This window comes from Lepidochelys kempii, chromosome 1 (assembly GCF_965140285.1).
Source record: "Lepidochelys kempii isolate rLepKem1 chromosome 1, rLepKem1.hap1, whole genome shotgun sequence".
In the NCBI taxonomy this organism is placed as follows: Eukaryota; Metazoa; Chordata; order Testudines; family Cheloniidae; genus Lepidochelys; species Lepidochelys kempii.
In genome coordinates, this window is record NC_136380.1 from 235,683,771 (window position 1) to 235,711,398 (window position 27,628).

Consider the following 27,628-nt stretch of genomic DNA (forward strand, 5'->3'; position numbering starts at 1 on the left):
CAGACAAAGGGCCAGATCCTCCCAATTTTCTGCTCCAGCTTAACAGTGGAACTGGTTTATTGGGAAATCCCCAGGGTGGAATGGGGCCAGCCCTAAGTCATGCCCTCGTAGTTCCTAGTATAGATGGTATGTTAGAGCATGACTGGAGTACCTCTGAACTTGACTACAGTCTCAGCTCCCAGAACAATCCTTTAGGGGGCTTGTTGCAACAAGGTGAAAGTAAGAAGAGCTCTGAGGTCACTCTAATTTACACCAGGGGCCAGATAGGCAGCCTCAAGACTAGGGGAACGTAAGGGTGGCACAGGACCATCTTTGACGCTCACCTACTTGGGTCCTGTGTCAAGCGGCGCTCAGACAAACCGGAAGATCAAAGAGCTATTCAATACTTTCAAAAACATTCAAGAAAAATGTAAAGAGAACATCATAAGAGATCATGGATACATAAACAAAAGTGAAATCCACTGGCTAAATTTTTCACTGCAAATTATTTTCTCGGTTCTAATCTAAACGACCATATATCAAGTCTTTTTTCTTTTTAAAGGGTTGTCTATTTTACAGCCATTACATAACACTGATATCTAGTGATATTGACCTGAAACTGTTTTTACAAACAGAAGCAAATTTTTTAAAAAATATATTCATACAATAGTTCATGTTTGGGATGAGATCATTAGGGGTTTTTAAAAAACTATTTCAAATTATTTGTTTAATAAAAAAGGTTCACAACTTTTAAACCCCATGTATCTGCTTTTAAGTACGTCAGAATCCTATTTATTCATTTTCTTTCACATATTTTGGTTTGATTTGTACATGAGAAACAAAGCAGGCTTTGAAGACAGCTACTAGATGGCCCATTAATTATTAGAATAGATCTTATTCAATCCAGTAGAAAACAGTGGTATATATTATATGAAAGACAATATTTTCCATAGCTCTATATTGCTCAGAGGTTTACTCCATACATACAAGTAATACCTTCACTGTATAGCTTGTACGAATTATATGTTTGCCACTGAATTAGAAAGCATTGTGATATATTTGAATTGCATGTTTCTTTAAACATTCATCTTTACAGGAAACTGTATGAATTCACTGATTTGAAAATGAACATAGTGGAGGTAAGCATGCCTATCAATAGTTTGTAATAAACAGTTAAGTATAAAACAAGATAAAGCTAATTTCTGCCAGAGCCTATAGGAAGACAGTTAATGAAGGGTGGGATTTTCAAAAGTGTTTGGTGTGGGCCTAATTCTGCTGGCATTGAAGTCAAAGATAAAACTCCCATTGGCGTCTCTGGCAATAGAAATTTGACAACTCAGTGCTTCTAAAAATCCCACTTTAAGATTTTTAAAAAGCAGTGTTTAGAATGCTGAGCTAAAAGAGTCACTCCATGATCTTATTTATATAGGTCTGTCATCCCACTACTCTCACCTTGTTAGTTCTACAAAAAGTGCCGGCTCTCATTTGTGGTGGCAGCTCTAAACCCTAGCGGGTAAGCTCTCTGGAGCAGGGACCATGTCCAACTGCGTTGTGTTTGAGCCTCATCTTTGGGAGTGGTACAAACAATACTTAAAAAGTAGCAAGAATGCATCAGGCCCCTTGGGCTGAATAGGAATACTGCAGTGCACCTTTGTACTGTAACTATTTAAACACTTCCAACTGTTTTGAAGTTGCTATGCTTCAGCCCTCTCACAGCCTTTGCTAATCCTGATATTTATCAAAGGAATTCAGGCAGAGATCCTCAGGAAGGTCATTGTTGGCTACCTGGACCACGCTTTTTGGCAGGGAGGAATTCAGTGATCTGCCTTATAGTGATGGCCATACAGCTAGAACTCTTTCAAACACGGCAGAGCCACATAGCCTTTGCCAAGCATTGTTCCAGTACTTTGTGAAATTAGATGGGTATTATACCTAAATCATTTCACACATAGCTGAAAGCTTAGCACTAGGAAAATCTTTATATACAATGCAAACTACTGTATTGCTTATATGAATTGTTTTGAATGCTTTTCTGGCCATCACCTTTACTTATCTACATTTCTAGGGGTCTCATGTCAGGAAATTCCAACTTCTATCTTTAAGGAATTAACATAGCACAATGGATCAATGTGGCTTTTCCACATATGCTGTGCAACCAATGCTGTCTTGAGGTCCATGAAATGAAGACAGTTTTTTCTGTATTAGATCCGATGAAGTGAGCTGTAGCTCACGAAAGCTTATGCTCAAATAAATTGGTTAGTCTCTTAGGTGCCACAAGTACTCCTTTTCTTTTTGCGGATACAGACTAACACGGCTGCTACTCTGAAACCATCCTAAAGATATTGCCAAGAAATGAGGGCCTTTGTTTTTTATTTCTCCATTTGAACTAGATATCTTATAAATAATAGCAAAGGCCATGTCCCCCAAAATTGCAGACTGCTTTATAGTCAATCATGTGTTTGTCTTAAGTATGCATCAGAATGCATCAGCTCAATGAAGGAATGTAAAGCCATGTAAAACAAACATGTCAACTTCCAGACTCTCTAGTAAGAGAAATCACATAGCAGCAGATGCCTTAATGTAGATTTTGACCGAAGCAATATTAGGTGGATACAATCTTATAGACATCGTACTAGAAGTGGATCTTGAGCAGGAATTTGAATGGTAATGGCTTTACAGAGAATATCCCAGAGGGCATCCCAGGTGCAGCCAAATTTAACCATGACTCAGTATGATTAATGGCATACTTTTATATTATACCATATTGCACTCCTAGTCCAAGCAAATGTTAAACACAATTATGAACTTTAGAATGTGCATGAAGAAGTGCCTCCAAGGTCTATACAAGGACAGCACTGAATATCTAGGCCATTGCAACTGGTGTACTCTTTTCATGACAGGCTCACTGTAACAAGTGAAATAAAATGAAATAACCAGGGATTATCCCCACTCCACCTGTGTATGAAAGATACCTTGTCTGGTGGATCTACCCCTTTCTGTCTGAACAGGGACAGTGCTGCCCCAGCTCCAGCAAGGACTCTCTGCAGGGTCCAGGGTCCGCCTAGGGCATAGCGATAGTTTATGGGTGGGAACATGTGTTATCTTCCTTAAGTCTCATGGAGAATGCACTATAACATTGATACAACCTGGAAATGGTGGGGGGGAGATGAAGTCAGCAGTAGGAAGGTGTGATCTGGAACTGGAGAACAAGCAGCGTAGCACAGACCAACCGGAAGGCAGCAGGAAGAGGTATCTTACAATAAGAGCAAAGTAGGACAACTGAGAGACATACTGGCCTGATGCTGAGTCATGTCACTGTGGCTCACTTCAGCATCACTTATTCTTTTCTTTTTAACATTCTCTTACATGCAAATAACTAAAATTTGTAGGTATTTTACAGGAGGTAAATACGAAGCCCAGCTGGTTTTCTTTATCTCCGTCCATTAATTGAGAATAACATTATTTAACTAATTGCTTAGATTATTTAACTAAATTCTAGAGATGTTATAGCTACTCTGTGATTGGGTCCTGTGATGGGACACCTGCCCCACACTGGCCTGAGAAGGTTAAAACCAGTCTAGGGAGGCTGAGCAGCAGGCAGCCAAAGGAGTGGCTGCAGGGGAAACACCCAGTTAGGGTGACAGCTGCAGACAATTAGGGCGGTGGCTGGACCACTTAATTAGGGCCTAGCTGGACCATATAAAACCAACCATATAAAACCTGCTGACCAGAGCAGGTTAGTCTGCTGCAGGGAGTCCTAGGGAGAAGATTGGCTTCCTAGAGGGCTCCTGCCAGGACTTACAGGCTTGAGGCCCTGGGAAGAGGGCAAAGGAGCTGGAGGAACAGAGGCTGTGGGGAAGTGGCTCAGGGAATAGAGACAGTGAGCTGGAAGGAGGAGGCAGCAGGATGCTGTTTTTTGCAGGGTCCCTGGGCTGGGACCCAGAGTAGTGGGTGGGCCTGGGTCCCTCACACTAACCGCTGAAGGAGAGGCCTGGCTGTCGACTGGCAAGCCACCATGAGGAGTGGCTGGACTCTTGCCGGAGGAGTCCCCCGGAAGAGGGGGAAACCAGATGGTGACATGGTGGGAGGGCCGTGCCAGAAAGCCGACACCAAGAGAAAGGAGCAGTAACAGGTCTGCAGTTGGAGGTGAGGACAGGAGAGCCACCACCACCTGGGGCGCAATTGCTGGGGCTGAGCTAAATCCTGAAACACCCAGCAGGAGGCGCCAGTGTGGTGAGTGACTCCCTACCCCACTTTCTGAACTTATGCACATTTTGTTGGAATGGGAAGTCAGGAAGTGAGCAATACTTATAAATATATATTTACGGAAAGTATTTTAAAATTAATTCCTGATTTACGTTATTTTCTTGTGATTGCCTGATATTTTTCTTTTATATTTTCTGGAAGAAGGATAAGTAAACCAGAAATGTCAACAATCCCTTGCAGCAGCTCTTGCATACACTTAAACTCAGAATTAATTAAGTGCTAAACTCAATGGTAAAACAGATTCATCTTCAGTATCTGTTTTTTTAAAATTTTACAAGGGAAGCAGAAAGTACAGTCTTCAGAAGCATTTTTTGCCCATTTCTGTCTACCAGTTGGCAATCCATTTTTAAGGCACCAAGAAGTTGACTTAACATACCTATAACAAAATTTGTTTTTGAAGATGATTGCCCATACTGTTGCTCAATATATTTTGGTTTATATGTTACCATGCCAATTAAAGAATTGAACTGAATGATGCTTGCACACAAATATAGAAAGTAAACTGGATTTCCGAAGAGGTTCTTCACTGATGGCAGGAAATCTGCAAACGAAAATGCTCTAGGTTAGTGAAAAGCAAACTGGAAAAATAATAATTAATATGAATACTATTTTGTAATTCACCTTCCCATCAAGGACCACAAAAGGCTTAATAAAGATTAATGAAGTCAGTTCCCCAGCATTGCTGGTAGATGGGTATGATCCCTATTTTACAGATGGGGGTGCGGGGGAAGTGAGTAACAAACTTTCAAAAATGGCATTTTGTTTTGAGTGCCTCACTTTTTTTGGTATTCAACTTTAGACAACTAAGGACCTGATTTTTCAGGTGCGCTGAGCACCCACACTTCCCACTGGCTTCAACTGGCTTGACCCTATATGGGTCAAGTTGTCTTATTCAACTGTTGAGGCACCCAAAACTAGAGACCACTTTTGGAAATCTAAGGCCAACAAAAAAACAAGTCTGTGGAATAGCTGGAATTAGAATCCAGATCTTGTGATTTCCCCCACCCAGTGCTTTAACTAGACTGTGCCCCATCCCTACTTTGATCAGCTGTGGTATATATTTTAGAGATGGATGAACCTTAAAGGGCAGAGAAGTTTGGATAAGTTTCAATCTGCTTCTGTGGAAACTGCTTCTACAGACTGTCACTCTTTGACTCACACATATGCCAGAGCAGGGATCTCAGAAGGCAATATTTTCAGATGATTTCACAATACGTTGATTTCCAGTTCTCACTGATAAATTTAAATGTTAATTTAAACAGTAATAAGTCACCAGGACCAAATGGTATTCACCCAAAAGTTCTGAAGGAACTCAAATGTGAAATTGCAGAACTACTAAATGTGGTATGTAACCTATCATTTAAATCAGCTTCTGTACCCAATAACTGGACAATAGGTAATGTGACACCATTTTTTATAAAAGGCTCCTGAGGTGATCCCAGCAATTACAGGCCAGCGAGCCTATCTTCAGTACCAGGCAAATTGGTTGAAACTATAGTAAAGAACAGAATTATCAGACACATAGATGAACACGATTTGTTGGAGAAGAGTCAACTTGGCTTTTGTAAAGGGAAATCATGCCTCACCAATCTATTAGAATTTGTTGAGGAGGTCAACAAGCATGAGAATAAGGGCGATCCGGTGGATGTAGTGTACTTAGACTTTCAGAAAGCCTTTGACAAGAACCCTCACCAAAGGCTCTTAAGCTAAATAAACAGTCATGAGATAAGGAAGGTAGGTTCTCTCACAGGTCAGTAACTGATTAAAAGGCAGGAAACTATGCGTAGGAAAAAATGGTCAGTTTTCAGAATGGAGAGAGGTAAATAGTGGTGTCCCCCAGAGGTCTGTGCTGGAACCAGTGCTGTTCAACATAGTCATAAATGAGCTGGAAAAAAGGGGTAAACAGTGAAGTGGCAAAAATTGCACGCAAGACAAAATTACTCAAGATAGCTAAGTCCAAAGCAAAGAATTAAAAAGGGATCTCGCAAAACTGGGTGACTGAGCAACAAAATGGCAGAGAAAATTCAATCTTCATACATGCAAAGTAATGCACATTGGAAAATATAATCCCATTTTGTATTGTATAAACCCAATACAAAATGATGGGATCTGAATTAGCTGTTACCACTCAAGCAAGATCTTGAGTCATTGTGGATAGTTCTCTGAAAACATCTGTTCAGTATGCAGCAGCAGTCACAAAAGCAAACAGAATGTTAGGAACCATTAGGAAAAGGATAGATAGTAAGACAGAAAGTATCGTAACACCTCTATATAAATCCATGGTTGCCCACACCTTAAATACCACATGCAGTTCTGGTCACCCCATCTCAAAAAAGATACATTAGAATTGGAAAAAGTACAGAGAAGGGCAACAAAAATGATTAGGGATATGGAATAGCTTTTGTATGAGGAGAGATTAAAAAGACTGGGACTTTTCAGCTTAGAAACGAGACAACCAAGGGGGAATGTGATAGAGGTCTATAAAATCATGACTGGCGTGGAGAAAGTAAATAAGGAAGTGTTATTTACTCCTTCACATAACACAGGAACTAGGGGTCACCCAATGAAATTAATAGGCAGCAGGTTTAAAGCACACAAAAGGAAATACTTCTTCAAATAACGCACAGTCAACCTGTAGAACTCATTACCAGGGGCCTAAACTATACCAGCGTTCAAAAAAGAACTAGAAATTCTCATAGAAGATAGGTCCTTCAACGGCTATTAGCCAAGATGGTCAGGGATGCAACCCCGTGCTGTCGGTGTCCCTTGCCTCTATTTGCCAGAAGCTGGGAGTAGACAACAGGGAATGGATCATTCGATGATGGCCTCTTCTGTTCATTCCCTCTGAAGCATCTGGCATTAGCCACTGTCAGAAGACAGGATACTGGGCTAGATGAACCATATGTCCTCTTTTGAGGCATGTTGGAAAAGCACACAAGCAGCCTTTCTTTCAATATTTTTATATTTCTAGCAAAAGGTAGGCATGACAATAAAAGAGAGAATATTTACTAAGCTCTTTCAGGCCCCCATTAATTTCTCCATCTCTCACCTTTTTCCCCTCCCTGTCACAAACAGAGGGATTTAATTCAGGCTTTAGCCAAAGTTTATTATATCCTTGGCTTGTTCCTAACCTTAATGTAAATGAGTGGAACTCATTCTAGCGCATGAGTGTTGCATGCATTCACTAAATAAAGAACAACCACAATTCTTCTATCATTAGGTAGCCAAAATGCTGCAACATCCCCAGGTTTATTTCACTTTGATCCAAAATCCCAGTTGTTGCTAGTGAATAACTGGGAATTCTCTTGCCAACTTGCTGACATAAATTCCTAGAAATTAGAGGGAAGGGCATTAGGTTCAACTGAAGTGGTGTGGTTTGGTCTTTATAAATAAAATATTTGTATGTCCTGCTTCCATACAAGCAGATGCCATAACTTTGCCTTTTCCTGCATTTTGTTCAGCCTGAGCGTGCTCATGTGAGTAGAAGCCAATTATTTTCCCATTCGTTTTTCTGAACATGGTGCTTGCACTCACCCTCAAGATTTTACAGCACGGGTTTCCAAGATTTTACAGCAGGGGTTTGCAAACTTTCTGTAATGTTGGCTATTTTTTGAAGGTGGGTGGGTTATAGGTCCCTTTTCTATTGGGTTTGTTTAAACATACAACTTTTACAGGGAAAGATCTACCCTTTTTGCAAATTCTCCCCCAACAGCCTCAAGGATCACTTCAGGGTTACAAACCCAGCTGGAGAAACTGCCATAGGAGATGAGGGCTAGGAAGCAACTAGAGGGCCCCTTTTGTTCATATTTTTAATCCTATGGTGCCATTAAGCCAATATCAACTCTGAAGCCTTTAAACAGAAGTCAAGCCTGAAAGGTAAGGAGTAAAACTAAACAGTTATAGAACAAACTGTGTTTACTTGCCTTTCGCCATTTCAAGTATCTTTACTTGCTGTTCATAAGATCTGTGATGCTCCTTGTTATCTTCAATAATGAACTTTGACTGCTCAGAGGAGGTACTGGAATCCTTTCTGCTTTCTGGTCTTGGCAGGTGCTTTGGTAAGAACCAGAATGGGATGGCAGCCAGAACACTTAACACACCTGCTATTAAATAACCAAGCCACCAAGCTCCTACCCATCTGGCATCATTGTGAGTAATTGTTATATTGTCTGTGGTACAGGGGGGGAAAGAGGGACACATTTGCATATTTAGTGAAAGTTTAAGAGTAAAGCAAATTTTGGAAGGTACCTCTCCCAGTAGAGATTCTTATTTCTTCAACAAAGCCCCAGATCTCTTTTTCCATAATCACCATCCCCACCCACATCCAATACTTTTCTGACAGCTGTGGAGTACACCTCCCTTTAGAAACTATCAACACTGTTCCTTAAGTGGTCGGAAAGGTTGCCATTGAGGCATATAACCATAATGCTGCCACACCTCCCATGCAGACTAGGAGTTTTTCTTTTGAGTTCTCAGATTTCTGTATAATTTGTGATTTTGGGATAAATGTAATCAAAATTTATATCACATAAAAATCCCAATTGTATTTTCTCCAGCACTGACACGAATAAACAATTTATCTACCGGTAGGATTTAAAAATATATAATTGTGCCACGTGTTTCTATCAGTGTTCATATTCAAACTCTGATCCTGTTCATGACAGGTGCTAAGCAACTTCCGATTAAGTCAATAAGAGTCGAAGGGGCAAGTGTTCGGCAGTTCACAAGATCAGTCCAACTGATAGGACATCATCTTATCACTAGAATGGATTTCAAAAATACAGCAACAAATAATAGTTATTTATGCATTGCTGTTTCACTCCTGTCCCAGTACAGTCAGGACAAGGAATTCAAAACATTCACTAAAAGAGTCTATTAAGGATGGTCAAAAAATTTCCATCCAAACTTTTTTGGATGGAAAACTGGGGTGGAGGTGGGGGGAGGGGGAGTTTGAACAAACAAAAAAATTCATGGAAAGAATCAGTTTACCTTAAAAAAAAACTGATTAAAAAGAAATTGTCAGAAAAGCAAATTGTCATCGTCAAAGAAAAAAGGTTTTGACCAAAAATTTTCAGTTTTTCTGTTTTCTTTTTTTTGCTGAAAAGTCAAAAATTTCCTTTGGGGAGGGGGGAATAAACATTTTCCAACCAGCTTTAATTATATGACCTATTTTGGGGTCAGATTCTGACATCCTTATTCATGTTGAGAAGTACTGTATACCTCATTCAGTTCCTTTCTTATACTCTAGGCATTCAGTCTTTAAAAAAAATCCAAAATCCCATTATTTTTGAAAATATGCATGCAGAATAGATCACATTTTTTTACTGACAGGTTTTCCTGAATTCAAGGGATTGTATTTTAACATCTTTCATTTAATTTAAGCAATATTATGATGGGGAAAAATTCTTCTTATGCTGGAAATAATTTTTCAGTTTAAAATCTTCCAAAGCCAACTATCCTCAAGCTTTTAATTTAACCTGCCTTTTTAGAATACCCATATCATTTACTTTGAAGGATTTAGAACTTTTCAATGCAACACATAGAGTAAACAATTTTTTAAAAATGATTTTTCTGACTTACCCAAGTCTACAAAGCCAATGTCAACATATAGTTTGGCACAGAGGGATCCCAAAAGAAAACCAAATATTGGGCCTATAATTGCAACTGTCTGTACACACCCTGCAAAAAAAAAACACAAGGAAACTCATTTTTCTGCCTTAAATGACTGTTTTGTTACATTGTCATGCTCTGTTCTTGTGTACAGTATCAGTGAAAAGCGATCGGCATCTTAATCTGCAGGACCAAATTCTGCCTTCACACACATTGGTGCAAATCGAAAATAATCTCATTCTTATTCCCAGACAATGGAATTACTCCAGACTAGCACCATTATATTAAAAAGCAAAAATTGGCTCATTGCATCAACATTTCACTTTTGTTTTTTTGCTGTCCCCCAATTAACAGACCAAATTCAGCCTGGGATAAGTGACTTTATGGAAGTTTGTGGTCCAAATTCAGAAGTGCCACCAACAGGGTTGCAAATTATGTATAAAGTGGTCAGAAAATGTGTGTACAGTAACCAAATGTTATTAGTGATGGACAAACCTCCAAAAGGTTCAGCACGTCGCATTGGATTAAGTTCAGATGTTTTTTATTAGGCTCTTATCCAACCCACACACATCTTTTGAGTTTTCAAAATTGATCTGGAAATCTTGCAAGAACAAATTTTGGCATAAAATATCTGGGAGATCTCACTTCTAACCGGACTAGAAATACTTGAAAGAAAGCCTCTAGTTGTAAAAACCTTCCAGATGGTATTTCACATACATGTATGGTCACACCTGACCCACAATAGGGAAAAAGTCCTCAAGTATTTTGACCCTCAACATATGACTGGTTCTGATTCAGTTTGGAGGGAAGATTCTTCCAAGTTCTGATTCTGTTCATAATAGTTTTTCTGTCCATAATTTAAACTCCATGCTACATTTTAAGCACCAAATAAATCTATGCTATATACATTTGTATCCCCTCCAGAGAAGTGTGTGTGTAATCCAAATGAAGAAGATTTAGTAAGATTAAGGTAGCAGCAGGAACCCAAGGCCAAATTATCTTCTCAGTTAAGATAATGGGATTGCACTGGTGTAATCAAGAGTGGAATTTGGCCCTTAAAATGCACACAGCTTTTAAATAAAACCTTGAACATTTTAACCATGCAAGCAAAATAATCAGGACAAGTTAATTTAATGTCACTCATTCTGCTACTGAAAACAACTCAATTTACTTCTTGTGAAAAATAAGACATTAGGATAAAGTAATTTGATTTATTCTTTTACCAATGTAGAAAGCAGCACTCTCTTCACTGGTATAATCATCAATATACGTAATTCCCAAAGGCTGAATAGGAGTCTCCCCTATCCCACGCAAAAGATTCCCAAGCAAAACATAGATCCACATGGACGATCCAACTTCTTTTTCACATCCTGGATACAGAGGGAGAGAGAGAAACAAGACATTGTTTGTGACATTTTGACATTGAACACACAGGACTCAGTTCTGTCCTCAGATGTACAGGTACCTTTCCTGTTGACACCTGTGTAATTGGGAGGAAGAACTGAGCCCACAGATTTATTGCAATGATAAAACAACAGTCCCAAGGCCAGTCAGTGGAATGGAATTTTAAACAACTTCTGTGCTGTTTTATGCACCAGATACAGTGTCTGTGTTGTAGCACACACCTAATGCATTTCATTCAAATGGCTAAAATTCTGTAGTATTGTGAGCAGAGGGGAAAGAGACTCTAATGGTGCTTTGGTTTTCTTTAAGTCATACAGGCAAACATCAGTAGAGCCCCTATTGGCTTTGGAATCTATATTTTCCTCATTGCCACACAGGTAACAGGTTATTTTAATTCCTGGATGGTGCAAATGCAATGACGAAGACCATTTTTTGCAAACAGAGGCCGCTAACAGGGAGTTTCGAGAGGGAGTTTGGAAGGGGCATGGAAAGGGGGCGAGGTACACTTTCCATTCTTTAAAACTTTTAAACTAAACTATAATCAAGACTTCTTGATTTAAACAAAAACCCTATCATTAACCTAGGTAGCTGTAGGAGAGAATGCAGGCAGAAGCCCAGCAGCAGAGTGGGGGCTATCCTGTTTATTGCACTCAGTGTAGCATATGTGATTACCTGCCCTGTGGGTGGGTGGCGTATGTGTGCATTCGGTGCAAGGAGCTCCTGACCCTCAGAGACCATGTACGAGCTTTGGAGACCAGAGTGGTGGAACTGGAGGAGCTAAGGGAAGCAGAAAGGTATGTTCCGGGACACTGTAGATTTGTCCCACCTCCGGTCAGACAGCCCCTGTGCTGTTCAGGAGGATGAAAGGCCCAGGGAAGGAGAGCAGTCAACAGGAACAGAGGGAAACCTTCCCATAGTTGGGATCCTCCTTCCAGATGATGTTGGGGTATCCTCTCACACTGAGGTTACCTCTCCGGGGCAGGGAACTCCAGTCATTAGAAAGAGGCAGGTGTTAGTAATGGGAGATTGGATCATTAGAAACATAGATAGCTGGGTTTGTGATGACCGGGAGAACCGTAAGGTGACTTGCCTGCCTGGTGAGAAGGTTGCGGATCTCTCGAGGCATCCAGATAGATTTATGTGTAGTGCTGGGGAGGAGCTGGTGGTCGTGGTACATGTAGGTACCAATGACATAGGGAAGGGTAGGAGAGACGTCCTGGAAGCTAAATTTAGGCTGCTAGGAAAGAGACTGAAATCCAGGACCTCTATGGTGGCATTCTCAGAAATGGTACCAGTTCCACGCTCAGGGCCAGGTAGGCAGGCAGAGCTTCAGAGTCTCAATGTATGGATGAGACAATGGTGTAGAGAGGAGGGGTTTAGATTTATTAGGAACTGGGGAAACTTTTGGGGTGGGGGGAGCCTATACAAGAAGGATGGACTCCACCTAAACCAAAGTGGATCCAGACTGCTGGCACTTAACATTAAAAAGGTTGCAGAGCAGATTTTAGACTAAGAGATGGGGGAAAGCCAATTGCTGCAGAGGAGCACATGGATTGGACAGAGACTTCTCTTAGAGGAGAGTCTATTGATAGAGATTCTCTAGGTTTTAGTCAGGAGGAGAGGATGGAAGAGGATAAAATATGGGCCAGATCAGATGAAAAACAGTCACATAAAAAAGAATCTGACACATCAGAAAAGGGCAGACAAATAAACAGTGACAGGTTTTTAAAGTGCTTGTACACAAATGCTAGAAGTCTAAATAATAAGTTGGGTGAACTAGACTGCCTTGTGTTAAAGGAGAATATTGATATAATAGGCATCACAGAAACCCGGTGGAGTGAGGGCAATCAATGGGACACAATCATTCCAGGGTACAAAATATATCGGAAGGACAGAACAGGTCACGTGGCGCCATGGGGGAGAGAGGGGGAGAGTGGCACTATATGTGAAAGATAATGTAGAATCAAATTAAATAAAAATCTTAAATGAATGCACTGTTCCATAGAATCTCTGTGGATAGTAATTCCATGCTATAAGAAGAATATAACAGTACGGATCTATTATTGACCACCTGACCAGGACAGTGATAGTGACAAAGAAATGCTAAGGGAGATTAGAGGTTATCAAAATAAAAAACTTAATAATAGTGGGGGATTTCAATTATCCCTATATTGACTGGGTACATCTCACCCAGGACGAAATGCAGAGACAAAATTTCTCAGTACTTTAAATGACTGCTTCTTGGAGCAGCTGGTACAGGAACCCACAAGGGGAGAGGCAACTCTTGATTTAGTCCTGAGTGGAGCACAGGATCTGGTCCAAGATGTAACAGGACCGCTTGGAAATAGTGACCGTAACATAAAAACATTTAACATTCCTGTGGTGGGAAGAACTCTGAACAGCCCAACACTGTGGCATTTAATTTCAGAAAAGGGAACTATGCAAAAGTGAGGAGGTTAGTTAAACAGAAATTAAAAGGTACAGTGACTAGAGTGAAATCCCTGCAAGCTGCATGGACACTTTTCCAAGACACCATAATAGAGGCTCAACTGAAATGTATACCCCAAATTAAAAAACACAGTAAAAGAACTAAAAAAGAGCCACCGTGGCTTAACAACCATGTAAAAGAAGCAGTGAGAGATAAAAAGGCATCTTTTAAAAAGTGGAAGTCAAATCCTAGTGAGGTAAATAGAAAGGAGCATAAACATTGCCAAATTAAGTATAAAAATGTAATAAGAAAAGCCAAAAAGGAGTTTGAAGAACAGCTAGCCAAAAACTCAAAATTAATAACAAAATGTTTTTTAAGTACATCAGAAGCAGAAAGTCTGCTAAACAACCAGTGGGGCCCCTGGATGATCGATATACAAAAGGAGCACTTAAAGATGATAAAGTAATTGCAAAGAAACTAAACAAATTCTTTGCTTCAGTCTTCATAGCTGAGGATGTTAGGGAGAGTCCCAAACCTGAGCCATCTTTTGTAGGTGACAAATCTGAGGAATTGTCACAGATTGAAGTGTCACTAGAGGTGGTTTTGGAATTAATTGATAAACTTAACAGTAACAAGTCACCGGGACCAGACGACATTCACCCAAGGGTTCTGAAAGAACTCAAATGTGAAAATGCGGAACTATTAACTATGGTTTGTAACCTGTCCGTTAAATCAGCTTCTTTACCCAGTGACCAGAAGATAGCTAATGTAACGCCAATATTTAAAAAGGGCTCTAGAGGTGATCCCAGCAATTACAGACTGATAAGTCTAACGTTCGTACCAGTCAAATTACTTGAAACTATAATAAAGAATAAAATTGTCAGACACATAGAAGAACATAAATTGCTGGGCAAAAGTCATCATGGTTTCTGGAAAGGGAAATCATGTCTTACTAATCTATTAGAGTTCTTTGAAGGGGTCAACAAACATGTGGACAAGAGGGATCCAGTGGACAGAGTGTATTTAGATTTCCAGAAAGCCTTTGACAAGGTCTCTCACCAAAGGCTCTTATGTAAATTAAGTTGTCATGGGATAAGAGGGAAGATCCTTTCATGGATTGAGAACTGGTTGAAAGACAGGGAACAAAGGGTAGGAATAAATGGTAAATTTTCAGAATGGAGAGGGGTAACTAGTGGTGCTCCCCAAGGGTCAGTCCTAGGACCAATCCTATTCAACTTATTCATAAATGATCTGGAGAAAGGGGTAAACAGTGAGATGGAAAAGTTTGCAGATGATACTAAACTGCTCAAGATAGTTAAGACCAAAGCAGACTGTGAAGAACTTCAAAAGGATCTCAAAAACCTAAGTGATTGGGCAACAAAATGGCAAATGAAATTTAATGCGGATAAATGTAAAGTAATGCACATTGGAAAAAATAACCCCAACTATACATTTAACATGATGGGGGCTAATTTAGCTACATCCAATCAGGAAAAAGATCTTGGAGTCATCGTGGATAGTTCTCTGAAGACATCCATGCAGTGTGCAGCAGCAGTCAAAAAAGCAAACGGGATGTTAGGAATCATTAAAAAGGGGATAGAGAATAAGACTGAGAATATCTTATTGCCCTTATATAAATCCATGGTATGTCCACATCTTGAATACTGAGTACAGATGTGGTCTCCTCATCTCAAAAAAGATATACTAGCATTGGAAAAGGTTTAGAGAAGGGCAACTAAAATGATTAGAGGTTTGGAATGGGTCCCATCTGAGGAGAGATTAAAGAGGGTAGGACTTTTCAGCTTGGAAAAGAGGAGACTAAGGGGGGATATGATAGAGATATATAAAATCATGAGTGGTGTGGAGAAAGTGAATAAGGAAAAGTTATTTACTTGTTCCCATAATATAAGAACTAGGGGCCACCAAATGAAATGAATGGGCAGCAGGTTTAAAACAAATAAAAGGAAGTTCTTCTTCACACAGCACACAGTCAACCTGTGGAACTCCTTGCCTGAGGAGGTTGTGAAGGCTAGGACTATAACAGGGTTTAAAAGAGAACTGAATAAATTCGTGGAGGTTAAGTCCATTAATGGGTACTAGCCAGGATGGGTAAGGAATGGTGTCCCTAGCCTCTGTTTGTCAGATGGTGAAGACGGATGGCAGGAGAGAGATCACCTGATGATTACCTGTTCTGTTCACTCCCTCTGGGGCACCTGGCATTGGCCACTGTCATCAAACAGGATACTGGGGTGGATGGACCTTTGGTCTGACCCAGTATGGCCGTTTTTATGTTCAGGTTTTATTTTATGGTTTGGACCAATAAATGTACATCTATACCCAAAAATAAATAAATCACAGCACCAAACCTCAACAGAAATAAGAAACATGGAGATTTCCGTTATTCATTGAATGCTGAGGTTTTTGAGTTTCTTGAGATCCCTGCAGAACCTGCATACACGGCTTTATGGCCGTCATCCCACCTAGCAGGGCACCTGTGAAATTGAAGCTCCTATACTTTATCTAGTACATTGCAGCACCAAGCAGCTGTAAAACCAGCAGATCTATCCCACTGAGAATTCACAATTGTGGGGGAATGCTCCGATGGTGTGTAGCTCTTCCACCCCTGCAATCCTTACCATTCTTCTATATGGAGGGTATCTCAGGGTGTTCCTAAGATCCAGCTATCCCTATCTTGGTTGGACAGCTCCTTTGGGCCACAGGCAGCTGGAGATAAACATTTCTCAGGCTGCTTTAATTTATGCCCGGGGTTCTTCTAGCCTCTGGCTGGCCCCAGGTTTGGGGGAATTAAAAGATGGCATTAAAGCAGGCTCAGCTACGTATCTAGCCTGTAGTGCAAAAAGTAGCACAGATATGAAACGAAGATAATTGCCTTTACATGGTTGCTTGGGATATAAACACAGAAAAACTATATTAAAAGAGCATTACTACGGTGACAAAGTCAGTGCTCAAAAGTTAAGAAATGCCAGAATTAAGGTTGCTTGTGCAACCTTAATTTGGCCCCCTAGAGCATTATGCATGATGATACAGTCTTTGATGACATGATCACGTACTATTAATTTTTTTACATAGGGCCTCTGCCTCACTGGGTGCAAAAGACAGATGGCGCTCACTTAATGAGCAGCTATTTAATATTGTTTTCTCCCTGTTGTTCAATGTGTGGCAAGATGGAGCCATTCTGGGCATGAGTCAGGATTGTGCAGTGAAGGAGGCTGTTGTCTGTGGGACCCCCTGCTTCACTTGTTGCAGAAGCAGAAAGGTGCATAGTGAATGAGGCAGGGGATGCACAGTGAGAGAAGAGAAGAGGGCCTATTGTCACAACAGTTGAATGCTGCCCTGGAGAACTGGATTCTATCCCTGCCTCTGCCACCGAGTTCGCAATGTATATGTGATGCTGGGCAAGTCACTTAAACCAGAATTTTCATATGTAGTCACAAATTGTGTGTTCCTCACTGTCTGGGTGCCTGATCTGAGACCCTGAGGATAACTCTGCAGTAGTACTGAGTGCTCACAGCTCCAGCTGAAGTCAATGGGAGTTGTGCTGTGCTTGTTCTTGGAACCGGCTGAACGCGTTTGGCCAAAATTTCCCCAGAAACATTCAGCCAGAGGCAGAAAACCCAGCACGGAAAATTTCAGTCCAAATAGTTAAAGTTTGGCAACTGAAAACAGGGTCTTATAATATGAGGTATTGGGCAACCTTCTTAATAGCCATAGCTACCAGACCCACCTACATACATACACAATATATTTTTTAAAAAATGGAATATTCTTACCTGCATTTATTTTGGCTTGAGACCTTTCTAAGACTGAGAGCGGTATTTGACTTTTATCCTGTAGACATGGGGAGATGCTGACAGTAGAATTGGTGGAGGAAGAAAATATCTCATACCTATAGCTGTGTAAAAATCAACATCTTTACTCTTCCCCCCGTTACAATCTATTACAAAAAAATAAAATAAAATTCATTGCGTCCTCATTGAAGATAGGCATGTACCAAAGCACTTAAATGAAGTCTCATTTGAAGTGCATCTGATTAAGGGGATCCCAACAAGATGCATGGATTACAGGTTATATATACACATGATTGAGAGGGGTTAGATAAGTAAATGTATGTTGTAAAAACATTGTACTGTAGGAAGTGTGCATGTGGCCACATTCCAGAAGCCCACCTGGTATTCAGAGTCCCAAATCTGATCTAGTGTAGAATACAAAATAGTGGGAGTGTCCTCTGGGTCCTACATATTTCTTTCCTACTCACTATTTTCTGTTTTTATTCATCACTTTATCATAGAGGGCTCCAATGGGCTTCAAATCACGCCCAGAGAGGGCTGACAAACGTCCACTAATCAGAAATAAATTTCAAATTTGAATAGATATTGATGGAATATTTTTCTATTATTTGCTCAACTATAGTAATAAAGAATCTATTTGTAGTAAACAATTAATAGTAGTAACCATATTACTCTCTGTTCCCATCAGCACTTCCACAATCAGTGTCTATGTAGTTTAAATAGGTTCATGGGCAAAAGGTAAGTTCTGTGCTAGTGCATTTCTTTCTGAACCGAAAGAACAGATTGCTTTGCACTTACCGTCCCATAAAGAATTGGGGCATCGCAATTAGAAATGTTCCGGCTGACATTATTAGGCAACCAACTCCAATTATCTTTGGCCTATGAAGTTTCGCTCCAAAGTAGCTTACAAGAATTATGATTAGGAGATTTCCTTTGAAAAATACAAAAAGGTAACTTGGATTTACAAAACATTCATAAGTGAACTACTTGTAAACTACATGCTAAACCATGGCCTATATAACACTTGTTGGGGGTCCACAGAAAGATGGCTGCTCACATGGTGGTGGGTCTCCTTCTTGTTTCCAAATATTTGTGCAAGTGTCCAGGATCAGTTAGGAAGAACATGGGCACCTGTAGAAACAGCTGGAAACGAGGACCTAGCCAGATGCCAGTCATTAGAAAGAGAAGTGGAATGTCAAGCGGGGGAGGGAATGAGGCAGCCAAGAAATAGGACTTCGGGTACCTTAGCCAATATTATATTCCCAGGAGTGCTAAGATTCCACAAAACACAAAACTGAAGGAATTTTGACATAAATCCAAAGGTTTGATGGTAACTTTACATGATGTCATGCTGGAGATCTCCGTGCAGGAGTATCCTTGATCCATTGACCAATGGAGGCAATATAGGATTTGACCTTTGTATGCTTGCCATTTACCAAATCACAGAGCTATCCTGGCTGGATTACACAGGAGGGGATCTCACAGTGACAACGCCGGGGGAGAGAGGACTGAACAGTGAACATGAAAATTATTGTCTTTTGTCTATTGCTAACACCAGTGCCAAACCCTTTTAACACTGCTTCAAGGTAACCAATAACCTCCATGGTACATGTCTCTGGGTGGGCTTGCCTAAGGAAAGAATAATACATGGTCTGATATATGCAGCTCACTTACCACTTAACTACAGAGGTGCCCCCCTGGAATTTTTCCCCATGGTACACACCATCAGTCCCTGTGGAGCCGCTGGCCACAGCTTTCCACTCCCCAGGTCTTTGCCAGGCTCAGCTCCTGCCTCCCAGCATCACACCCCCATCCCTGGGAGGGGGACAGGATGAGGCTGGGCAGGCTCCTTGCAGGAAGTCCTGAGGTAGGACTTGCCTCACCCTGCAGCAGCCACAAGGCGGAGCAGCACTGGCCTCCCCACTGCCCAATGTGCTCACTCAGGTTTGGCCCTGCAGCCCCTCCGTCGTGACAGGGGGAGTGCAGGACCAAACCTGAATTGGCAGTGGGGCAGCTGCCAACATTGCCACTCCTCACCACTGCCAATAGTACACTCAGTGTGTACTGTGCATACAACTGTGGGCACCACTGTTGAATTATGTGGATAAGTAAAACATCTGCAGCTCAGGCCACACTATGGATGAATCAGGCTCAGCCAGAGCTCTGCATTGTGTTATCTAGGGGAATAGTCTATACCCTGGCTATCACATTTCTCACAATAAAATCCCTGTCCATGCTGGTTCAGAAAAACAGTGCTAACAAGAACCATCTCTAAAGCAGCAGTCACCACCACAGTTTCAACCATTACATGGTCAGGGCCATGTTAAGCGCAGTCTCATCACTGTCACACCAAATGTAAACACATATTAAAGGCCACATTTGCTCTTGCCAGATGAATCGTATTTAATTTCAATAGGCCTATGAGATTTGTACGATCATTTGCCACAATGACGGGTGGCATTAGTTTTGTCTGAAAATGAAAGCACCACATACCAATTTCAAAGCTGCCGTCAATAACACCAACCAAAGAAGAAGGGATATCAAATCTTCTTTCTATTTGGGTGATGGTACTTTTTAGATAACTTCCTGACAATGCTTTAGCGAAGTAAACAAAGGATAATGCGCCAAGAAATATCTGTGAGAGAAGTCGATGGTGATTAAGATTATACTATAACAAATATTTTGTTTTATTAATTGAATTAAATGATTTAAAAATACTTTTATTAATTATTATTATGAGTGATTTTTCCTCGTGTCTGTGAAAGGTGCTGGATTGACAATCTTCTGTTTATCCATAGCTCATGGACAGCAGCAGTTCAAATTTCCTTCACTGTCTGGTCCGACAACACCGCTATTATCTCTAGCAGGTGACAACAAAATGACAAAGCAAACCCTGTCTCTAGGGCTAGGGGGATAATTCAGCCTCCTGTAAAAGCAATTAGTGTCAATTTTGATGAGTTTTTTTTCATATGGACACTTAGGGAATAGACTGACGGTGGCAACCCATTTCACATAGGGGACCAGCCATCCAACGATAATAACTTTAAAACCTGAAAGTTGTTCTTACTGAAGTCACTGGAGAATCTGCTACTGTGGAGCAACTTGCAGAATAGGGGCTTTTAAACAACCCCAACCTTGACTGGATGTTAACCAATAAGCATGAGACAAAAGGCGCTGCATCCCTTTATCAAGATCCAGAGCCATCCTCAAACCTTCATATGAAAATGTCCTTTGTAGAACGTTCCTTCCCCCATCAAACCTCCTGTCATATAGTAACTACAGCGTATATATGTTTTTCTCTTATGTCTGCATGATGGGGTATATAAACCCCACACTGAGATAGAAGAGGGTTAAGGAGTAGTTCTAGGCCCCAGGGGTCCCATCCCACTGCACCTGCGGAGCCTGCTCCAGCAGGAGGAGGAGTATAAAACCAAGCCAGACAGCTCAGAAAGGGGGACAGGGATAGCAGGTGGTGGCAGACCTATCTGAGAGCACCTGAGTAAGGGTGCAGTGGGAGCTGTTGCTGCAGATAAGGGGGGTCTGCAAGCAACAAGTACCCAAGGCAGCAGAAGAGGACCAGATTAAAGATCTTTAAGGATTAAAGAACCCTGCACTCTAGCTTTTTTCAGATTGTTTGTGAGAATGTGACCATGCACTGAGCTGAGAAAGTAAATGGCAGGAAGTGGTCCAGGGAAGTAATCTCAGAGCATACTTGGGTGCTTGATATTACTGCCTCTCACAGAACCCTGGGTCAGAGCCCTGCAGAGAGGGGGGCCTAGGCTCCCCTACCAACCAGCAACAAGGATGACATAACCCTTCTGCCTCCTTGAGGTAAGAGAGATAAAGACATTGTAAGCCCTGAAGTAAGGTTGTGAGGTCTTCAGGGGCCTGGAGCTGGGCCAAAAACACTTTCTGGGAGGATGTTGGACTTTTACACTTTATTAGACTCTGTTACCCCAGAAAGGGGTGGACTTCAACAGTGACCTGGGAGGAGGGATGAGTTACTATCTGCCAGAAGAGATACCACCATTGTGCTGGAGTGACAACTGGGCTGGGGACACTAGCGATGGGGGAGAGTTGGGACCTAGCCATTACATGGTACCATGAATAAGGCCAGCCCTAACACAGACAAGATTTCTGTGTACTGTATCTGTTAAATGGAGACTCCCCACATCTCTTTTTTCAGAGCTAGTTATTTTCATTCGGATGCAACCAGCTCCAGAATAGTGTCAAACACCGTGTGGTTTCTAATGGAGGTCACAGGTCGTTTTCTCATTATCAAACAAAGGCTGTGCTGACTGCACTTATATGGCTTTTCTTTGTGTAGGGAAAAACCCATAGCAATGATGCATGTCACAATGTATAACACACACTGAGGGCCACACTTTTCCCAATGCTGTGCATTTTTGACTGTCCTGAGTGCAATTACACAAATTGGGGTAAATCAAGAGCTCCATAGGAACACTTCCTTCCTAATACATAATTTGGTCTACTGATTGTAGAGTTGGTTTTAAAGTTTAATGCAAACTTTCGCATTGCGTTTTTTAATTTCCCAGTGTCACACTTGCATTGCTTCCCAGCACAGGCTGCTACCCATGGAAATCTCCCAAGTGCCTCCTATAATTTAAATAAAACTTTCCCCACTTTGTATGGTATGAACAGTATTTCCCACTAAGAGGGCTTTCAGAAAGCTTTTCAAGCAAATAAGCGTAACTGTCGTTTTCCTTTATGTGTGCGTTAATGACTTTGGATTTTATATGGTCATGTAAAAACATGAATACGATTTTCAGGGGTAGATGATGGACTTCAAACCTCTTCATTTTCAAACATATTTTGATGTCGGTTTTCTTAAATATCTTGGAAATACCTAAGAGGGAACCTGACCAGTAGGTAGCAAAAATCCTCCTGAGTTACACTGGCAATGTAAAAATGTCCAGGATGTTCCATCCTTCTCCAGCTCACCGCCAAACAGAGATAAAGTTGGGTACTGACCTCACCGTAAATCACCCGGTGCTTTTTTTAATAAGTAAACCTAAGTGCAAAGTTTGTGAAAGGCTGGCCGTTTACAAAACCAATTTGCCAAATTTCCACATTATTCAAGTTTTCTAGAGATTAACTGCCCCAGCTTTCCAGGCCCGGAAGCATGATAGCAGCAAAATTTCCAAACTGGACTAATTGTTTGAGCTATAATATTAGTGTATTTTGGAGGCAATAAGCTGATTCCTGAGTGGCTGAACTGTGACTGAAGGTTTATTCAATGAGGGAATCCGATTACTGTTGAGCAAACAGAGGGGCAATGATCTTATTGCTATTATAATGCATGTTTAATTAATACAACTTGTTTTTAATATCTCAAAAACAGTGGCCCAGTTCTCAGCCATCAGTGGATACCTGCGGTAGTAGAGGAGACCAATGGGAATATTCAGGAGTTTATGTTGTCAAAGTTGTCATTTTATTCTGTACAAAATTACCAGAATCATTGTATCACAGAGCAAATGATCTGTTACGGACTGTTATTTACAGGCTCCAATCGCATTGAAATCAATGGGACTCTTTCCATGGATATTGGCTCAGCCTGTAACTGGTTACAGTGGAAAACCAGAAGAAATAAAGAATGCGAAGGGGAGCAAGAATTAGGCAAAGCCAAAGATGTTCTGATTCAGGCTGTGACCACATATACCTTAGTGAGCTCAACTCACACCACAGCAGAAGCCTATCCCTGGACTGCAGATTGCAAGACAAGACTGGTTGCACTTCTGCTGCCTGCTTGTGCCGGGCTGGGTTTCCAGAGGGAGTTCTGTTCTCGGAGGGTGTTGTGATGTGAATGTGTTGGGACATTATCACACTGCCATCCTACATCACAAGTCTGAGGCTGCTGAAGCTAAACTCACAAGAGAGTGCTCTCATTCAAGCACAGCAATTTTGGGTGGGCTCAGAGTTTGATGGGAACCAAAAAAACCCCCACATTACTGTTGGCATTCAGGGCTCTCTCATTCATAGCACCACAAATCAAAATTCATGTTTGTTCAATCAGTGAAGTGTCTAAAGTAGTAGGAATCATTTATCAAATTCCAGAAACCTATGTTAACATGGCTGCCAATTAAAAAAAAAAAAGACATTTACTGACCCCACTCTCTGGTACTACAGACATTTACTATTCCAGAGGTTCTCAAACTGTGATCCACAGACCACTGGTGGTCCAGTCAGGTGGTCTGCGGATAGTTGCCTCTAAGGTGCGCGCCTGGGTGGCCGCACATGAGAGAATGAAGGGCCACCCACCTACTGAGTGGAAAACCACTGTACTATTCTATTGTTAACTCAGGGAAATACTATGGGCTTGTAACTGTGGGTAAATATTGGTCATGAATAGTGACTAGTGAACACATATTACACTTGAGTCTGAACCATGGACCCAGATCTGAACATCCTCAAAAGTTAAGGAAATTTGAATCAGCATCAGAACTTCATAAATTAGATCCATCTATGCCACTTTTACACTGAACGGGAAAAGGGTAACATTCCAGTGAGAAATATACTCGGGGGGAAAAACGCATCCAGCAACAAAACCTCAGCCATTCAATGGTCTGTGCTGTAAAATTCAGAGCTCTTCCTTACCTTTATACCTCCACAGCATGTTTGTTTCTCCTTGGAAGCAGAAGATTCAGATTTAGATGAAGACCTGTCAATTGGCAGGATTATGGTTTTTGAGAACAACTGAGCATTTTCTTTTGCTGAATTCTCCATGATAATATTCCCTGTCTCTAATCTAGAAGACAACAAGAACATTTTAAAAGGGTAAACTAGGGGCTCAGCACTGAAAGCTCATGTCACATAACATTAAAACCTGCAAAACTGCTTCCTATGCAGACAGCACTTAGAAGTTTATAATCAAAACAGAAATGGGGAGTTAGAAGTTTACTTATGGAAATTTGCAATCAGATTACCTATACAAGTAAGATAAAATTACTATCATACACCACAAACAAACTGTGTTTTCATTCTCTATCAGTGCTGCATATTTTTGATTTTGCTAGGCATTTGACCAAGCATCGCTAGTTGACTAAATATTGCTCTAATGATTTCTATGTGAAGTTAAAGGTTTATAGGTAAGCTCATTGTTTTAAGTGCCACCAAGTTTGCTCTACCCCCTTGATATCAGTCAATGAGCAACATGAAAAATAATGTGGCTTTAATTCTCGATGATAAAGTTAGCTCCTTTGCCAATTCAGATGGGACCATAAGTCTCGATGATCTTGTCAACGATTACAGGAAAAAAGCCTGACCTTGTGTCTTGGCAGGTAAATAGAAGGAGGTAGATTAAAAGCCAAATATTTTGTTTTCAAATATTAATATAGCTGCAATTCTTAAAACCATGCCTACATACCACTGTGCCTTGTTAATCATTTCAGGCCCTGAATTGGTTTAGGAAATATTTTCAGTCTCTTGTGTTCACCTATATAAGCAACCCTGGGTTTCACAGAACAAAAAAGACTGGCCAAAAATAGGGAAATGTTAAAGCTGCCATTGTTTTATAGAATCATAGGCATGTAGGGCTGGAAGGGACCTTGAGAAGTCATTGAGTCCCACCCACAGTATTATGGCAGGTTCAAGTAAACCTAGACCATTCCTGACAGGTGTTTGTCTAACCTGTTCTTAAACCGTCAATGACGGGGATTTCACAACCTGCCTTGGAAGCCTATCCCAGTGCTTAACTACCCTTATACTTAGAAGTTTTTTCTTAATATCTAACCTAAAGCTGTTTTACCGAAGATGAAGCCCAGTCCTACCTTCAGGGGACTTGGAGAACAACTGATCACTATCCCATTTAGAACAGCCCTTAACATATTTGAAGACTATTCTGAGGTGCCCCCCAGGCTTCTTTTCTCAAGACTAAACAAGCCCAGTTTTTTAGCCTTTCATTATAGGCCAGGTTTTCAAAAGCGTTTATCTTTTTTGTTGATCTCCTCTGTCCACACCTATCCTAAAGTGTGGTGCTCAGAATTGGACACAGTATGCCCGCTGAGGCCTCACCTCTACCTTGCTGTGCAGGACAATTACCTTCCATGTCTTACATATGATGCTTCTCTTGTAAGTACCCCCACAATAGTTGCCTTTTTCACAGCTGCATCATATTTTTGACTCATATTCAATTTGTGATTCACTATAATCCCTATACCTTTTCAGCAGTATTACCACCAAGCCAGTTATTCCCCATTTTGTAGTTGTGCATTTGATTTTTCCTTCCTAAGTTAAGTGCTTTGCACTTGTATATATTGAATTTAATCTTGTTGAATTCAGACCAATTTTCCAGTTTGTCAAGGTCATTTAATTCTCATCCTGTCTGCCAAAGTGCGTGCAGCCCCTCCCAGCTTCGTGCCATCTGCAAATTTTATAAGCATGCTCTCCACTCCATTATCCAAGTTGTTAATGAAAATATTGAATATTATCGGATCCAGAACTGATTCCACTAGCTATACCTTCCCAGTTTGACAGCGAACCATCGATAACCACTCTTTGAGTACAGTCTTTCAACCAGCTGAGCACTTACTTTACAGTAATTTAATCTGGCCCACATTTTCCTAGTTTGTTTATGAGACTGTCAAAAGCTTTACCAAGAAAAATTACACATACTGCTCCCCTCAATTCACTAGGCTAGTAACCCTGTCAAAGAAGGAAATTTGGTTGGTTTGGCATGATTTTTTCTTGACAAGTCCATGCTGGCTATTCCTTATAACCCTATTATCTTCTAGGTGCTTATGAACTGATTGATTATTAATTTGTTCCATATGTAGATGTAGAGATGTAGATTTAAGATACAAATCGTCACAACTTTCCAGGGCATCTGTGGAATAAGTGGTTGTCTCTCTGGAAACTTAGGTGCCAATCAGATGTAGTGTTAGTCTTAACCATATTTAATTAGAAGTACAACTTTATGCAAATATTTGCCTAATGAATGGATAGAGCCTTTCACTCTATCTGGAGACTCAACCAGATAGAAGGAGGCCATGAATGAGAAGTAGTATACTTCCATTGAGAGCATTCCATCATGCCCGTGGAAATAACAGCTGATTACCTATGTTCACGTGACAGGGTATTGAACTTTGTCACCCTGACCAAAGCCTGAGTAGGGCTTGGAAAAGAAGTTTATTTTCATGCCAGCACTCCTGTGTATCAGACAGGAAAGCTGGTTCTGTGATTAGGGCACTAGCCTGGGACTCTGGAAACTTGGGTTCAATTCCTGCTTTGCCACAAACTTACTGTGTGACTTTGGGCAAGTCAGGCCATGTCTACACATAGGCACTGTAGCTATGCCAGCATAACCCTGTAGCATAGACACAGCCTACATTGATGGAATAGGTTTCCTGTTGCTATAGGAAATCTATCTCCCCCATCAATGGAGGCCTTCTTCCATCAACCGACCTCCATCTACACCAGGGGTTAGTTTGCCATATCTACGACGCTCATGGGGTGTGGATTTTTCATACCCCTGAGCACAGTAGCTTTGTCAGCCTACATGTTAGGTATGGACTTAAACCTCTTTGTGTAACAGGAAAAATAGCACATCCCTAGCTCACATGGTGTTGTGAGGAGAAACATTATACAGAGTGAGGTGCTCAAGCACTATGGTGATGGGGGGCATATAAGTACATGTGATACATAGTACACCAGGGGTGGGCAAACTACAGCCCGGGGCCCGCATTCGGCCCTCGAGCTCCCGTTGGGGAGCAGGGTCCTGCTCCAGCACTCCTGTCAGTAAGCGGGGTCAGAGGCTTGCCCTGCTCTGAGAGTGCTGTGGCTCCGCACAGCTCCTGGAAGCAGCAGTATGTCCCCCATCCAGCTCCTACACATAGGGGCAGCCAGGAGGCTCCACACGCTGCCTCCGCCCCAAGCACCACCTCCACAGCTCCCATTGGCTGGGAACTGCAGACAATGGGAGCTGTAGAGGCGGTGCTTGGGGCGGAGGCAGTGTGTGGAGCCTCCTGGCCACGCCTCCATGTACAAGCTGGAGTGGGGACATGTGCTTGCTTCCAGGAGCTGCTTGAGGTAAGCACCAACTGGAGCCTGACCCCCTCCTGTGCTCCAACCCCCTGCCCCAGCCATGCTCTCCCTCCCACCCTCCGAACCCCTTGGT

General features: G+C 41.4%; 1 protein-coding gene across 2 annotated transcripts in view; it reads right to left on the reverse strand.

Moving 5' to 3' along the window:
- Positions 1-24,240, reverse strand: part of SLCO1C1 (solute carrier organic anion transporter family member 1C1) — a 38,807-nt gene extending 14,567 nt beyond the window's left edge. Inside the window, exons 1-8 of one of the 2 annotated variants that reach the window (XM_073329749.2) lie at positions 24,112-24,240; positions 19,990-20,131; positions 18,295-18,427; positions 17,479-17,600; positions 11,079-11,225; positions 9,826-9,924; positions 8,169-8,414; positions 4,622-4,786 (exon numbers count right to left, since the gene is read on the reverse strand). In XM_073329749.2, the coding sequence (XP_073185850.2) occupies positions 4,622-4,786; positions 8,169-8,414; positions 9,826-9,924; positions 11,079-11,225; positions 17,479-17,600; positions 18,295-18,427; positions 19,990-20,131; positions 24,112-24,240 (1,183 nt within the window). The remainder of the gene's footprint in view (positions 1-4,621; positions 4,787-8,168; positions 8,415-9,825; positions 9,925-11,078; positions 11,226-17,478; positions 17,601-18,294; positions 18,428-19,989; positions 20,132-24,111) is intronic. The other variant, XM_078851499.1, reaches the window with a different exon arrangement.
- Positions 24,241-27,628: the final 3,388 nt, after the last annotated feature.